The sequence below is a fragment of the Festucalex cinctus genome, chromosome 1 (assembly GCF_051991245.1).
Source record: "Festucalex cinctus isolate MCC-2025b chromosome 1, RoL_Fcin_1.0, whole genome shotgun sequence".
NCBI classification, from domain to species: domain Eukaryota; kingdom Metazoa; phylum Chordata; class Actinopteri; order Syngnathiformes; family Syngnathidae; genus Festucalex; species Festucalex cinctus.
The window spans coordinates 23255515-23270156 of NC_135411.1; the positions used below are offsets into that span (position 1 = coordinate 23255515).

The window sequence follows — 14642 nt, forward strand, 5'->3', positions numbered from 1 at the left end:
ACATTTTTTGTTAAAAAAAAAAATTGCTGAAAAACCTAAAAGTTTTTTGTTTTGTTGCTCAGAAATGCCGAAATTCCTTCTGAGAACCGTTGTGTTGTTTGTGCGCAGGTTTGGTACATGGACGGCTACACCAACAACAAGATCGTCAAAGAGTACAAATCCATGGCGGACTTCGTGTCGGGCGCGGAGTCTCGCACGTACAGTTTGCCCTTCAAGTGGGCGGGCACCAACCACGTGGTGTACAACGGCTCACTGTACTACAACAAGATGCAGAGCAACATCATCGTGCGCTACGGCCTGCAGACGGGCCGCGTGCTGACGCAGCGGGCGCTGGACTCGGCCGGCTTCCACAACGTGTACCCGTACACGTGGGGCGGCTTCTCCGACATCGACCTGATGGCCGACGAGCTGGGCCTGTGGGCCGTCTACGCCACCAACCGCAACGCCGGCAACGTGGTCCTGAGCCGCCTGGACCCCGACACCTTGCGGCCGCTCGCCACCTGGAACACCGAGTACTCCAAGCGCAACGCCGGCGAGGCCTTCATGATCTGCGGCACGCTCTACCTCACCAACTCGCACCTGACCGGCGCCAAGGTGTACTACGCCTACTCCACCCGGACGTCCTCCTACGAGTACATCGACGTCCCCTTCCACAACCAGTACTTCCACATGTCCATGCTGGACTACAACGCCCGCGAGCGATCGCTCTACGGCTGGAACAACGGACACCAGGTGCTCTTCAACGTCACGCTCTTCCACGTCATCAAAACCAACGACGACGCATGAACCGCGACGCTGGATGACATCTAATGGGACCGGTATCATTCTTTTTTTGTAATGACTTCCGATATTTGGTAAATTCCGATAATTGATTAAATTATGAAAAAATATCAAATTAATTGAATAATTTGTTTTTGGCCCCTTTACAACATGAATTACAGGCAGAACATTTGACTGTTTTACAATAGGTTGCTCTTTAGTATTTAACTTTACAACAGGGAGAAAAATCGGCCGCTTTTTTTCGTATGTATCTTTGTCCAATTTGGTCATTAATAAAACAATACATCAATTGGCCGATTATAAAAGAGCCAAGTAATTGGTCGGGCTCTTAGTTGTAGTCATAATTTAGTTACAATGAATATAAAAAGTCTATACACCCCTGTTCAAATGCGAGGTTTTTCTATCAGAACTATCAGATGGCCTGAATATTTGAAGCTCCTCTCCTCACTTCAACTTAGTTACTTACTTAGTTACTACTAGTTAGTTAAATTGATGCCAAATCAATATATATTTTTTTTTTAGTAGACATGGCTTTAGCATGAAAAAAAGAATAAATGCAGTGGATATAAAAAGTCTACACCCCTGTTTTTTTTTTTTTCCCCCTCATAGACAGTGCTATGGCCTTAAAAAATATAAATGAAGCTCCTGCCCTCACTTCATCATAGTTACTTGGCAACAAGATGATGCCAAACTAATACTTTTATTGCAGGCATCTCATTGGCCTGAGCAAAAAATAAATAAAAAATCCACCGAATAAAGTGGATATAAAAAATCTACACACCCCTGTTCAAATGCCGTTTTTTTTCCTGGAATAGAGAAATAAGTTGGAAAAAAAAAAAAGTACAGTACAATAATTTTTCCCACCATTAATTTGGAAATGTCAAACTGTGAAATTTATAAGTTATTATTTTTATTTTTGTATTATTAATGTTATTATTTTATAAATGTGAGGTATTATTAATATTAATTTTTAAATGTTTTTTTTTTTTTTCTGGTGAGGCAGCAACTCCTTCATTTTGTTCTGCAAAAATTTTTCATGTTACAACATGATACTGAGCACGTTCAAATGTCAAATTTAAACTTTTGTTTCCTGGTGTGGCATCCATACGCTTAACACTTGTCTTGTACAGTATTGTGTTTATATACGAGTGCACACCTGCTTCTAATTAGGATGTGGCTGTGTTCAGAATAAACCAATCGCATTCAAACTCATGCACATGCACACCTGTCACCATTAAAAGTGCCTCTGATCAAACCCAATAATGTTCAGATGTTCCAATAGGCTTTTCTTGCCATTTGTTTGGCTATGTTTTGTGCTAACACTTGCTGCTCTTTTCAACTGTTCATAATTGTCTCCACCTTGGCCAAGACCCAAATTCAAGCTGGAGAAAAACAGCCTAAAAATAGTCATCTTCACTGTTGGTTGGGTATTCCTTTGTTGTTTGTTTGTCTCTTGTCAGCATTTTTGTTTGTGCCGAACAGACATTTTAGAATGATGGTCAGAAAGTTCAACCAAAAGGTCATCCACAGCCTTTAAAATCACAGCCGACCAAAATCGCTGAACTCTGAATTATGCGAAGAAATCGGCATTAGTTTGAATCATTTTACGTGTTTTTCAGCTAGAGCAGTTTCAACATCCACCATGATTTCACCATAGTTCACCTGTAATCCACTACTTCACTACTTCTGGTATTCTATTCAGCCAGCAATTTTCTTTCGTGGTGCACTGTCAACAGTCAACAGGTTGTCAGCTTTTATTTGAGTAATTTTGTGTAAGCCTTTGATTTGTGTTGTGCGTAACTGCCGCACTTCAATTGCGGTGGATATTTGAAAGAAGCATCAGACGGTGTAAATAAGAAGCGAATCACAATAATAAACTATTCTCCATTATGACTTGCTGGTGTGTCTTGGTGTCTTTCTTGTCACACACAAAACACAAAAAAATACACTCTAAATGCAAATGTCAACACGTCTCAGTCCTCAAGGCAACATAACAAGCGGCCATGAGGTTAACATATTTTTTTATTTCGACAAGGAGGCAAAAATGTTTTTCTTCTCGTGGTATGAAGAAACGACAAATCAAAAAAACAACCAATTTAACTTTCATGTGACAGTCAAGTGACTTAGGCAAGCATGTATTATTTTTCTCAAAAATATATGACTATTTCCTTGATAATGGTTACCTTTTTGTTCGTGATTTTTATTTTTTCCCCAAGAAAATATGTAGTGTTTTGAAAACAATAAACAAATTTATAAAAAAAAAATATATAAAATTTTTCTTTTAAAAAAAACCCCCAAATGACTTTTTCAGTAAAAAAATATAGCTTTCTCTCAAAACTACAGCTGCTTATGTCTTCAAAATCTAAAACTTTTTTTCTTCAAAATATTTAATTTTTTTTTTTATAAATTAAATAAATCCTGGTACAAGTCCACCATATGACTTTTACTTCGAAAATGTAAGACTTTTTTTTTTTTTTTTAATTCTTGGAATGATCGATCATTTTTGTTGCAATTTTTCTTTCCCAATATACATGTAATTTTTCAGATGTTTTTTTTACTAAGACTATGCAAATTTGTCTGCAGATTTTTATTCTTTACTGTTGTTTTCTCTCTAATTATATAATAGAAATTAATAATGATCATAATGATAATAATTCTATCTATATATTTGTATTTAATGATGTATATATCATATAGCATATATCATATACTATGATGATACATATTGGAAAAAAAAGGATGACAGGACATTTCTGAATAAATCAAGCAACTTCTATTTTATTTGTGGCAAATATAAAATGTAATTGTCATCTATACTGCTTCTTCAGGATGAATGTAGCATTAAATATTAAATATGGAATAAACCGTATGCGCTTTCATTTGTAAATCTCATATACATAGAAATGTGGCATACATTTATGCAATCATTCATTAGAAAAAAAAAAAAAAACAGCCTCTGAACAGCCTCCAGGGGCTTTTGTGTATATTTAACATACAGTATGTACATATTTTGATATATAGTACATAAATAATGAGTTTGTATCAGGTTTTCCTCTTAACAGGTGCAATTTTGACATCCTTGCGTCTGCCTGCGCCGCGTCGCTGCAACGTGACCACGTCGTCCTCCGACATCTGCTGCTTGGCAAAGTTGACAAACACCTGCAGGCGCGCACACACGTAATCATGCGCGACGTCGATACATATAGACACATAACACCAAGCAAAAATACATCAAAACACAAAGATAATGTATTATGATTTACGAACCACACAAAAGATCCAAAAAGGTACATAAAACAGAGTAAAGGTACAAAAAATAGTGCATAAAATGAACATAAAAAATGTACTACATCAACAACAAATCACTAAAATGTGGTAAAATAGAAGAAAGTGTCGAGCAGTGAGAAGGGTCCGATCCAAGAAGTGGTCCTACCTGGTCTAGTGTGGTTTGTGAGACGGAGTAGTCCTGGATGCCGAGTCGCTCCTTGTTGGAGACGACCAGCTGGAAGATCCTGGCTAGCGAGGACGAGGCGATGTGGTACTGCAGCGTGTTGTAATGCTTCTCGCGCCGCACGCACGTCGGGAAGCTGCTCTCCATGAACGCCTCCACCGGATCCAGGTCGGGAGGCGCGCCCGCTTTGCCCGCCTTCAACTTCATGGTTAGCACGTAGCCGTCCCCGAACCTGCGTGCAAAGGACACGTTAGACGTCCAGTGCTCTTTTTTTGTTGTTGTTATTATTGTGTAAGTGAAGGGCAAAATATTAGGAACAACTTTCACTATTTATTTATACAATATTAGATGACAATACTACTTTAATTAAACAGGAATGGATTTATTTTTATTACTACAGACTTTTTTTTCAGCAAAATTTTTTACTCTCAGGATATATTTTTTGATTACATTTCTTATCATCATCATCATTATTATTATTATTATTATTATTATTATTATAAGTAATAATGGTAGTAGAATTCATTTTCAAAATTATTTCTATTAAAATGAAAAACAAAAGAGAATATTGTGCAGTGACTGCCTTGTATTGAAAGTGTATTTTTTTTAAAACATTTTTTAATTATAGCTATTTCAAATATTTAAGTTTGTTGCTCTTATCTTTAAAAAAAACAAAACAAAACATTTAAACCAAAAAAGAAAAAAAGAAACACAAAACAGGATATTGTGACTGTCGATTGTGTATTTTAAATTGTATTTTAATTATAATTATTTCAAATATTTATATTTGTTTTATTGTTAAAAAAAAACATTTAAACCAAATATTACTCCATTTATGCAAATAAAAAAAAGAAACACAAAACAAAATATTGTGACTGTCGATTGTGTATTTTAAATTGTATTTTTTAATTATAATTATTACAAATATTTTTGTCTGTTGTTTGTGTTTAAAAAATACTCCATTAAGCAGATGGTGATTTGTGGTTACTATTATTTAAATCAAATAAAATAATTAACGGGGAAAAAAAATAGTTGTTAATCAATTTATTTTTGTCTTCTAAAATATATTTGTATACATGGCAGCATGTATATTAATAATACTCATATTACAAAATATAAATCAATATGAAATATTATATAATATTGTCCTAAGTAAAAGAAAAATCTGGTTGGAACAAAAAACAAAAACAAAAAACAAATTGACTGGTGTCCACCAGGTGGGGCAATTTTTCCTTTGATATAATAGTGCGTTGAGCAATTGGTGTTTTTTTTTAATTCCGCCTAGCAACAAGTGACACACGGTGGTGCAGCGTGTCACTGCTTGTTTCCCATCTAAAAAAAGTCTTACTTGTATTTGAGGTGCTGAATAGTTCCCAGACACTTGAAAGTGCCGTTGACCATGATGGCGAGTCGCGTGCACAGCGCCTCGCACTCCTCCATGCTGGGAGAAGCAAAACACAACATTGGTCTGCAAACTGGAACGTGGATTAACCAATCACATTCGAAACTCTTGTTACATGGGACACACCTGTGATTAACACCAAATAAGGTTTAGCTGTTTTAGTTGCGCTAACAGTGACCTTCTCAACGCTCTTAATGCTACCGTGTGATCATCAAACCTGTGTGACGTCAGCACGACAGCCCGGCCGTCGCGGATGACGCTGAGGATGGCGTTCCACAGGAACCGGCGGGAATGCGGGTCCATCCCCGTGGTGGGCTCGTCCTGAAAGTCAAAGATGGTCCTGCTCGAAAAACTTTGAGTGAATGCAAAGATTTGTAAAGGATCCGATTGGCTGACTCACCAAAAGAACCAACGCCGGGCAACCGATCATGGCGATGGCGGTGGACAGCTTGCGTTTGTTGCCGCCGCTGTAGGTGCCGGCGCAGCGGCCGGCGTATTCCGACAAGCCCAACTTCTGGATGCCCCACTCGGCCACCTTATGCGGGGGAGGGTGTTTAGATTATTACAATGCCACTAAACCAAACAGGTACCGTAAATAGAGGAATAGCGACCAAGACTTGCTGTCAAAAACAAAACATCCTTGGCGCCAACAAATCATCTCAAAGATGACTCGTATCTCAAACCACGTTTAAGTCAAGCCCCTCTTATCTCAAGACACCAGAGTATGTGAATACAGTGGTCCTTACCCTGGGGATCTCGTCCTCGGGCACCCCCCTGAGGCGGGCGTAAAGGTACAGGTGCTCCCTGCCAGTCAGCAGCTCGTCAATGGCGTCCAACTGCGGGCAGTAGCCCATGTTCTGGTGCACGTCCAGAATCTCCTTCAGGATGCTGCCACACAACACCACAAGCTGTCACGCATGACTCCTATTTGTTCAACAAGTTTTCAGTGCTTCTTTTTGCTTGACAGAATATCAGTGAGGGGAAGATTAGTCTTTAACTCATTTGCTCCCAAAGACGTATAAATCCGTTCTAGTTTAAATGTATTAAGGGTCCCAAAGACTTAATTATACGTTTGTTTGTTTTTTTGGTTTTGTTTTAATGCTAGAGCATACTGAAGGCTTCGATGCAGAGAACAGGTGGAAAAAAATGGTAGTAATTACAAAAAGGCCAGCAGGTGGCAGCAGAGAATAATAGATCAACCAGGGCCATGATGAAAACAAGCTGTTTGCCCACAATTCTAAGCAGATTTGTGAACAATGATGAAACTTAGCTATATTCTAATGCTAATTGCTGCAAAACGGGTACAGATAGAAATATATCCTTTTCTGATGAAAGAAGAGACTTTAATCTTTCATTTGGTAGGTTCCATGTTTTTGTAGTAATAGAACACAATATTTGTGGGCCTTGCAAAATCCGTCAAAATCCAGTAAATGAGCCGGGAGGGAAGTGGGTTGCTTCAGTGAAAATAGCTGCGAGTGAATGAGTTAAAAGTGAGTGCTTGAGGAGGGAAAATGTTGTCCCGAAGCCATTTTCAGTGGCTCCAGTACCATTTGTTTTCCTTTAATGTATTCATATTCATGGTTATCACAATTAATCGCACTCATATTTGTATCAGAGTGACCTTCAAACATGTTGGATGGCTTCCAAATAGAAATTGGAATTAGAATAACGATCAATGGGGGACGCAAAAAAAAAACAAAAAAAAAAACAACAAAAAAAAAACAATGGGGGACGCAAGACATCCATTAAGTCTGTTGGAACAACTTACCGACTTAAAAGACATCTTCAGGCAGAAAGTACATCTTGTTTCTAAATGAACCCTAACCAAATCCAAATCTAACTTAGCCCTTTTATATAACATTATCATAATAACTTATGATAAACTCCAAAGTTTGTGGTCTTGTACCTGTAACCAACCACGGTAGCATCCCCCGAGCTGACGTCCGTGTCGCCTGTCAACATTTTGAAGGTGGTTGTCTTGCCGGCGCCGTTGACGCCTAAAAGTCCAAAACACTGCGAGGGAAAAAGTTTCATCAAAATGATAAAATGATGACATTTTATTGATGTATTCAATTTTTACTTATTTATTTAATTATTGCGTTTTGTGATGTATTTTTTTTAAAGTGCTGGCTAAGCCAAAAAAGTAAAAACAAAAGCAAAAAGAAACCGCAAGCTGACCTCTCCGGCAGGAACACCCACACATATGCCGTCAACAGCTGCCCTCTTCCTGCCCACGTAGGTCTGTCAGGGAAAGAAGCCGAAAATATCAAATGGACTCGTACTTTTCCTATTAAGTTGCAAGAAAACGTCATCTGACGACCTTGGTGAGGTCTTGGATGTGCAGGATGTCCGACTTGCTGCCGCCGTCGTAGATTCTTCGTCGCTCGCACGCCACGTCGTCGTCCTCGTCTGGCGCCGGGCTACACTTGCCGTCCGATAACCTGCCAGAGTTACGAGTGGAAAAAGGAATTATGAAGTGGTTCAATGCCAACACATTGTCTATAAATATTAGTAAACCCAGATTTATGATTTTCAGTTGTAGAAATATAGATGTTGAAGGAACTGTACAAGGTATAGAAATAGAAAGGACTATTGAAATTAAGTTCCAAGGTATTGATGAACATTTAACATGGAAAGTGCATATAGAATATGTCAAATCTAAGGTGTCACAAACCGTAGCCGTGTTACACAAGGTTAAAAAAATCACTGAACAAGAATGCTTTGTTATTGTTATATAATTCATTGATTGTTCCATAGCTGACCTATTCATTGAAGTGTGTGCAGCCAAAATCTACACTGAAGCCATCTTCCTTTTACAGAAACGTGCTATTTCTGTCGTTTTCGGATGTGGATACAGAGACCACACTAATCCATTATTTATACAACTACAATCTTTGAAATTTAATGAATTGATGGAGTTTGACCGCCTTAAATTACTGTATAAAGCCCATCATGAAATTTTAACAATCAATATCCCCCTGACTACCAGGAAAAAAATCTATTGTCCAATCATGTTTATTTTGATATTCCCCAATCTTTGTCATTCACTGCCAGTCATTATAGAAAATTTTTACATTTCCAATACTCACGTGATATTACATTCAATAATTATATATAAACCGAATCTACCAAATAACAGAATAGACTCCCTACTTTTTGTCCCGTCCCGTTCTTTATAATTGACAGCAGAAAAATGTAGGTTTGCCAAAATACAGCCATTTCTCCCATGGACTCTGAAACTGTGTTTATTTCCTATAAAATGGGGCAATGATGTCATCTACCGGTGGTTGGTCATCAGTAAAGTTGTTTCCAAGTTTGATATTTACAGTGGAGCATGCTCAGATTCGCCCCCATTTAGCACCGCTCTAAAAAATACAATTGACAAGTATACTTGTCAAAGGCAGTGAATGAGTTAAGCTATGACGTGTCCACGACAGAGGACATTTTTTAAAACTTAAATGCTAGGCACAAATACAGTTAATTAAACAAATAATTCAAACAATACTTTCATGTGTTCTTAAGAGTCTTATATAAAACATGCTAACAACATTTAAAGCCTAAATTTGTTCAATAAAAAGTGTTATACACTTATTTTACCTCTTCCCTAAAAAGTGCTTGCACTGAGGGAAGCCATTTTCTTTTATGATGCAATCAAAGGTAGTAAAGCCCCACCCCTACACATTTGGTATCATTGGAAAGCTCTGAATGTCCTCTATAGAGCACAGAAGGAGTTAATTCAATCGTATGTACTGGGTGGGAGATATTCTGGTTTAAAAAGGTCCACTACAGGACACATTTGAATTGCTGGTAGTCTGGAGGATATACTAACCAAATGTATAAAAAGGGAAAAGGAGTACAAATTAAGAGGAACAGACATTTTTTATTAACCTAAATATAGAACAAAACAAAAAGAACGATGTATTTCAACTCAAGGTGTCAGTCTGTGGAACAATCTAGATCAGGGGTCTCCAAGTTGGGTCCTCGAGAGCCCCTATCCAGCCTGTTTTCCATGTTTCTCTACACTAACACACCTGATTCATGATCGGGATCGTTATCAGGCTTCTGCAAAGCTTGCTGATTGTCTGATCATTAGATTCAGCTGTGCTGAAGGAGGGAGACATGGAAAAGGGGCTCTCGAGGACTGGACTTGGAGACGCCTGATCGAGATTGTAAAACAAAATCTTCTCAGTCTATTTGTATTTTTAAAAAATGTATAAAAGCACAATTACTGCAAAAATATATGTAGCACAAGGACATACAGGTGAATTATTTTGAATTATTTTGTAGTACTGTTACACTGAAAGCGTCTTGACCGCTCACTATCATTCTTTTTTTTTTGTGTGTGTGTTGATCAGGGGCAGACAAAACAAGTTTTACTACTTTCTATCCCCTTTCATTTCTTTTACTTTAATGAGTGAAATAAAAATAATAATTGAACTGAACTGAACTGAAATAATTGAACTGAATGATCAATTTTGGTTTTCAGGTTTTACAGTGAATCATCAAAAGGTGTTTGCTGTTCTCATTTCCAAATAAATGTGTGCCATACGGGAATAATGGAAAGTGTTGTCGGGTGAAACCGTGACCATCATAAAAACCACCTGCCCTGATAGTTTCTTTAAAGTAATATTTTTGTATTCTTTAACTCTGTAGAGTCAAATTATCATGCGTGGATAATGTGTTACCAACGGTCCAAGAAGAAGCGGTACTGGATGAGGAGGTTGAGCGCAAAGTAGACGAAACCTTCGGCCGCCATAAAGCAAACGTTCTGCCCCACAAAGTCCCATCGGAAAGGATTGTCGGCATGCTCCTCACCTGCCGAAAACGCAAACACACACATACTGATTGGAATTGGAATGATTAAAAAAAAAATCCTGTGTGTAAAAGAGGGTCGTTACCGAATCGGGCGTAGACGTCAGTGACCGCCTGGTTCATCGCCATGTCGATGAGGCCGCGGCCCAGACAGAAGTGAGGAAAGACCAGCAGGCCTTTCTTCAGCCACTCGTTAAACATCAGCAACGACTGATGACACGCACAGTTGGAAAAATTGTTTAGATGACATGATATGAAAGAGTGCTCTACTTGTCCTTACCCGGTTGTTGTCAAAGAGCTCCAGGATGAAGGTGACGGCGCTGCTGTTGATGCCGATGAACAGGTTGATGCACGAGAGCGACACGTAGGCAGTGCTCGGGACGTTGAAAAGGTACGACATGGGGTACATCATGGGCGTCACAGACCACCTGAAAACGTAATTCATACAAGACTGCAACATATTAGAAAAGTGCTGGGCTGTTCAGTACATTATGAACAAGGCAATTAATAAAGAATGATCTTTATCAATCCCAGTTCACGTACGTACTTTATTATAGTTCTACTTGTATAATTCAACAGTAAACTTTATATTTAGTCTTACTAGTGTTAATTTCATCAACGAAAACTCAAAATATTTTCATCAGCACACATTTTTCACCGGACAAAAAAATAAACTAGCCTGAAACCACCATTAATAAACAATAACTGCGACTAAATCAGTCTGCATTTCCGCCGACTAATAAAAACGAGACAAAAATGTAGCTCACTTAATAAAAACTGGACTCAATTGGGACATTTTAGTTCATGAACAAAGATGAGGTGAAAATGATGATTTTGTAAAATCCTGTCTCTGTAACATTAATCCAACAGCTATAATGTTAATCCGACCGCTAACTAATATACAGCAATTGTGTATGAACTTGTTTTTGATCAAAAAGATGAGTGAGTAAATTTTATGTGAAGTAGTTTTAAGTAGTTGTAAGAAGTTTTAGATTAAATGGAAATGTTGAATATTATCTGCTAATAAAAACATCATAAAAGGGTAAAAGGATCGTCCTGACTAAAACTAGACTAAAATGTTACAAAAGATTTTGACTAAAACTAGATGAATAAAATTACGTTTTCTTGGACTAAAATAAAGACTAAAATGCATGATTTATAGTCAACAAAACAGTGACCAAATACAAACGGGATGAGGTTGACTAACTATGAACAAAACTAACAAGTGGGATTGAAACTAAATTTAAAAATGGCTGATAAAATTAACACTAAGCCTTACCCATAGAGCAGGAGGAGCGCTACAAGGGCAGGCAGGTTAGTTGAGGAAGTGTAACACTTTTTGTCAAATGCCATGAAGATGGCGACCACCATGGCAGCACTGATGGAGTAGTTCACCTGAATAAGGAAAAAAATAAAAAATAAAAAATAAAACGGCCTGTAGCCTATAAATGATAACGGAGCAATAAAGCCTAAAAGTACAGGGGGCGCTCTGCCCTCACCATATCCCAGAAGAAGTTGGACAGCCAGTAGATGAAAGGGCTAACGCCGCTGACAAATTGCAGGTGCTTGGCTTTGGTGGCGCGCTCCTGGATGAGGTAGAGGACGAAGCTGGCCGGGATGAAGGACATGGCGAAGATTACGCAGATGGCCACCACCGCGTTCACAGATGTGGTCAACCTGATGGGAGAAAAAAAAAAAAAAAAAATCCGACACTATCAAACCTGAACTAGAGAATTCTTTACTGAATTTGCAATCTTTTTTATAGCAACAGTTAGCATGTTAGCATTTTATCCAGAAGTTCTTCTTGCTGTTCTTCTTGTTATATGTTAGCATACCAACTGGTACATGTTATTTATTATTTTATCAATTCTCATTAGAAATAGTAGCGACTACAGGACATGATGTATCATCTATATGGGTCGCCCTTGCCTTGGTACTTTCTGTAATTATGTTGCTGAATGTTTATATGTTAGCATACCAATTGTTACCCTTGTTAGCATTTGCATACTGCGCTTGAGTAGCTACATGGCATTCTGATGGATCTGCTTTAGACCTTTCGCTACTGAGGTCCAGCTGTAGTTTGTTAGCAATTTTACCATGTTAGGCTCTTATCAGTTTAACATGTCTTACTTGATGTACAGTAAAAATCATCTCCCTTAAGCTTAGACAGTTTAAGAGCAGCCTGGCACGTTCTGTACTCAGGTTGCTAACTTCCTATATGTTAGCATAAAACTGTTAGCATTCTATTCTCATAGGTTTATAAATTCATGAAAATTGATCTGCCTTAACTGCTTTCAGTCATTAATAGTAGTTGTTACTGGAATAGTTCAATTGTTCCTTCTGTTACAGTCTTGCCATCCATATTAGCATGGTAGCATTTTAATCTGGCTTCAGCATGTTTGCACTTCTTCACTAATGAACAAAATATTACCACCTTAACATTACAAGTCCACCCATGTTGCTAGCTTGCTAGCTACCAGTATTCGCACTGGAATAATTTACATTTTATTTGTTGTCACATTACAGTTCTACAGGACTTGTATTTTTTGAAGCTCAGCACTCACACAGTGACCTCGGAAAGCTGCTCCTTGGTGAGGTTTAATGGATGGTTGAGGGCGGTGATGCCAAATTCAATTGGCTTGGCACTGGTGGGCAGGGACGCCCGCAGGATGGCGTTGTTGGCTACATTCATGAAGGCCACCATGGCATGCCAGCCTTTGTTGTTGTACCACACCTGACAGGAAATATAATTTACAACCGCCCCTGAGTACAACTACAAATTACATTGACAATCTGCTGCTTTTATGCTACCATTATGACCATATTTCCTCAAATACCACTCACCTTTATGTTAAATTCACTCTCCATGTATCGTAGGAAAGGGCCGAGCTCCCGTATTGCCACTCTGGAATGCTGACCCTGCCAGAGAAAGTTTGCGATCAGTGTGCTTGGAGGAGGTCAAACCCCGTGCTCTCAGCTAACGACGGGATTCGTTACCGCGGTGATGTTGAGCATTCGTCCAAGTTGACGGAAAAAGTTTTCCATGTCTCTGGGCTCCACGTCCAGGATGGGAAGCTGTCCTCCAACGGACAGGCCACCATATCTGACAAGAGATCCATTCAGTGGGAACGCATGGTAGCTCAATGATTTGATTTATTTCCCAACGATGGATACTCACCTTTGCTCATTGACCCAGTATTTGCTCTTCAAACTGCGTGACCAATCAAAGAGGAAATAGACATTACCAAAAACCCCTGTAACATGCTGTTTTTAATGAGGAAAAGCAAATGTTAGCATTAAGCTAGCAGCAAAGCTATGTGTTTGTTTTGTGTGTTGTTTTGTTTGATAGTAAACTTCACCTGGACGTGGCAATAAATAAGTAATACACTGTAGCAATTCAACATTTTATATCAAGCCCCTTGGAATGTACACTATTGTATCAGTAGAACAAACAAATCAACAGACATCTCGCTCATGAAAATGACAATTATAAAAGTCTTGTGTAAAGGAGTGGATTAACCTTACCTTGTTCTGATGAGACTTGGGTAGGTTTTGACCAGGAAGTCAGAGATGTTGCGCTCAGTCAGATCCATCATGGTGTCCCCCGTGGCTTCGAGCCGTCGCAGCGGCGGCAGGCCGCCGGCACCAGCGGGACAGATGGGCATCATGGTTAGCTTTTTGCTACTGCTGCAGAGGCAAGAGGGCGACGGGTTCCTCTGGTTCCACTCTGGACTCTGCAAGATGTTGCCCGTCACGGCATCGACGTCGGGACGCTGCCACTCGGACGGATCGTCGCCACACGGCATCCTGGACGAGCGGACAAACGGGCATTGTTGGCTTAGGGGTGTTAAAAAAAATCGATTCGGCGATATATCGCGATACTACATCGCGCGATTCTCGAATCGATTCAATAATCAACAGAATCGATTTTTTTTTTTTTTTTTTTTTTTTTTTAGGATTCACACCTTGAGCATGGAAGAATGTTATATGAACGGCACATTAAGCCTTAATATTTTTATTTTAATGCTGTTCAAATGTGAAACAGATTGCAAACTGTTTGTGTACAGTGGCTCACGGTTATAAGCCTCAAGTTTTAGATAAATATATTCATACAAATCTTACAGTGTACATGTACAAATTTACTGATAGTATTTTCTAAATTTGAATGGAAAAAAATCGCAACAATCGACTTATAAA

At 38.7% G+C, this 14642-nt stretch overlaps 2 protein-coding genes across 3 annotated transcripts in view; one reads left to right on the forward strand and one right to left on the reverse strand.

Moving 5' to 3' along the window:
* LOC144020497 (noelin-3-like) overlaps nucleotides 1-2673 on the forward strand; it is a 6891-nt gene extending 4218 nt beyond the window's left edge. The window contains exon 6 of the mRNA XM_077524053.1: nucleotides 109-2673. Within this exon, the coding sequence (XP_077380179.1) occupies nucleotides 109-786 (678 nt within the window). The 3' untranslated portion in view covers nucleotides 787-2673. The remainder of the gene's footprint in view (nucleotides 1-108) is intronic.
* An 865-nt stretch (nucleotides 2674-3538) lies between these two features.
* abca4b (ATP-binding cassette, sub-family A (ABC1), member 4b) overlaps nucleotides 3539-14642 on the reverse strand; it is a 42338-nt gene continuing 31234 nt past the window's right edge. For both annotated transcript variants that reach the window (XM_077524039.1, XM_077524031.1), the window contains 19 exons: nucleotides 13971-14252; nucleotides 13624-13656; nucleotides 13443-13548; nucleotides 13290-13364; nucleotides 13010-13179; nucleotides 11945-12122; nucleotides 11725-11840; nucleotides 10726-10873; nucleotides 10532-10655; nucleotides 10319-10448; nucleotides 7954-8074; nucleotides 7812-7874; nucleotides 7540-7646; nucleotides 6380-6521; nucleotides 6034-6168; nucleotides 5851-5954; nucleotides 5580-5672; nucleotides 4214-4463; nucleotides 3539-3939 (listed from right to left, as the gene is read on the reverse strand). In XM_077524039.1, the coding sequence (XP_077380165.1) occupies nucleotides 3823-3939; nucleotides 4214-4463; nucleotides 5580-5672; nucleotides 5851-5954; nucleotides 6034-6168; nucleotides 6380-6521; nucleotides 7540-7646; nucleotides 7812-7874; nucleotides 7954-8074; nucleotides 10319-10448; nucleotides 10532-10655; nucleotides 10726-10873; nucleotides 11725-11840; nucleotides 11945-12122; nucleotides 13010-13179; nucleotides 13290-13364; nucleotides 13443-13548; nucleotides 13624-13656; nucleotides 13971-14252 (2494 nt within the window). In that variant the 3' untranslated portion in view covers nucleotides 3539-3822. The remainder of the gene's footprint in view (nucleotides 3940-4213; nucleotides 4464-5579; nucleotides 5673-5850; nucleotides 5955-6033; nucleotides 6169-6379; nucleotides 6522-7539; nucleotides 7647-7811; nucleotides 7875-7953; nucleotides 8075-10318; nucleotides 10449-10531; nucleotides 10656-10725; nucleotides 10874-11724; nucleotides 11841-11944; nucleotides 12123-13009; nucleotides 13180-13289; nucleotides 13365-13442; nucleotides 13549-13623; nucleotides 13657-13970; nucleotides 14253-14642) is intronic.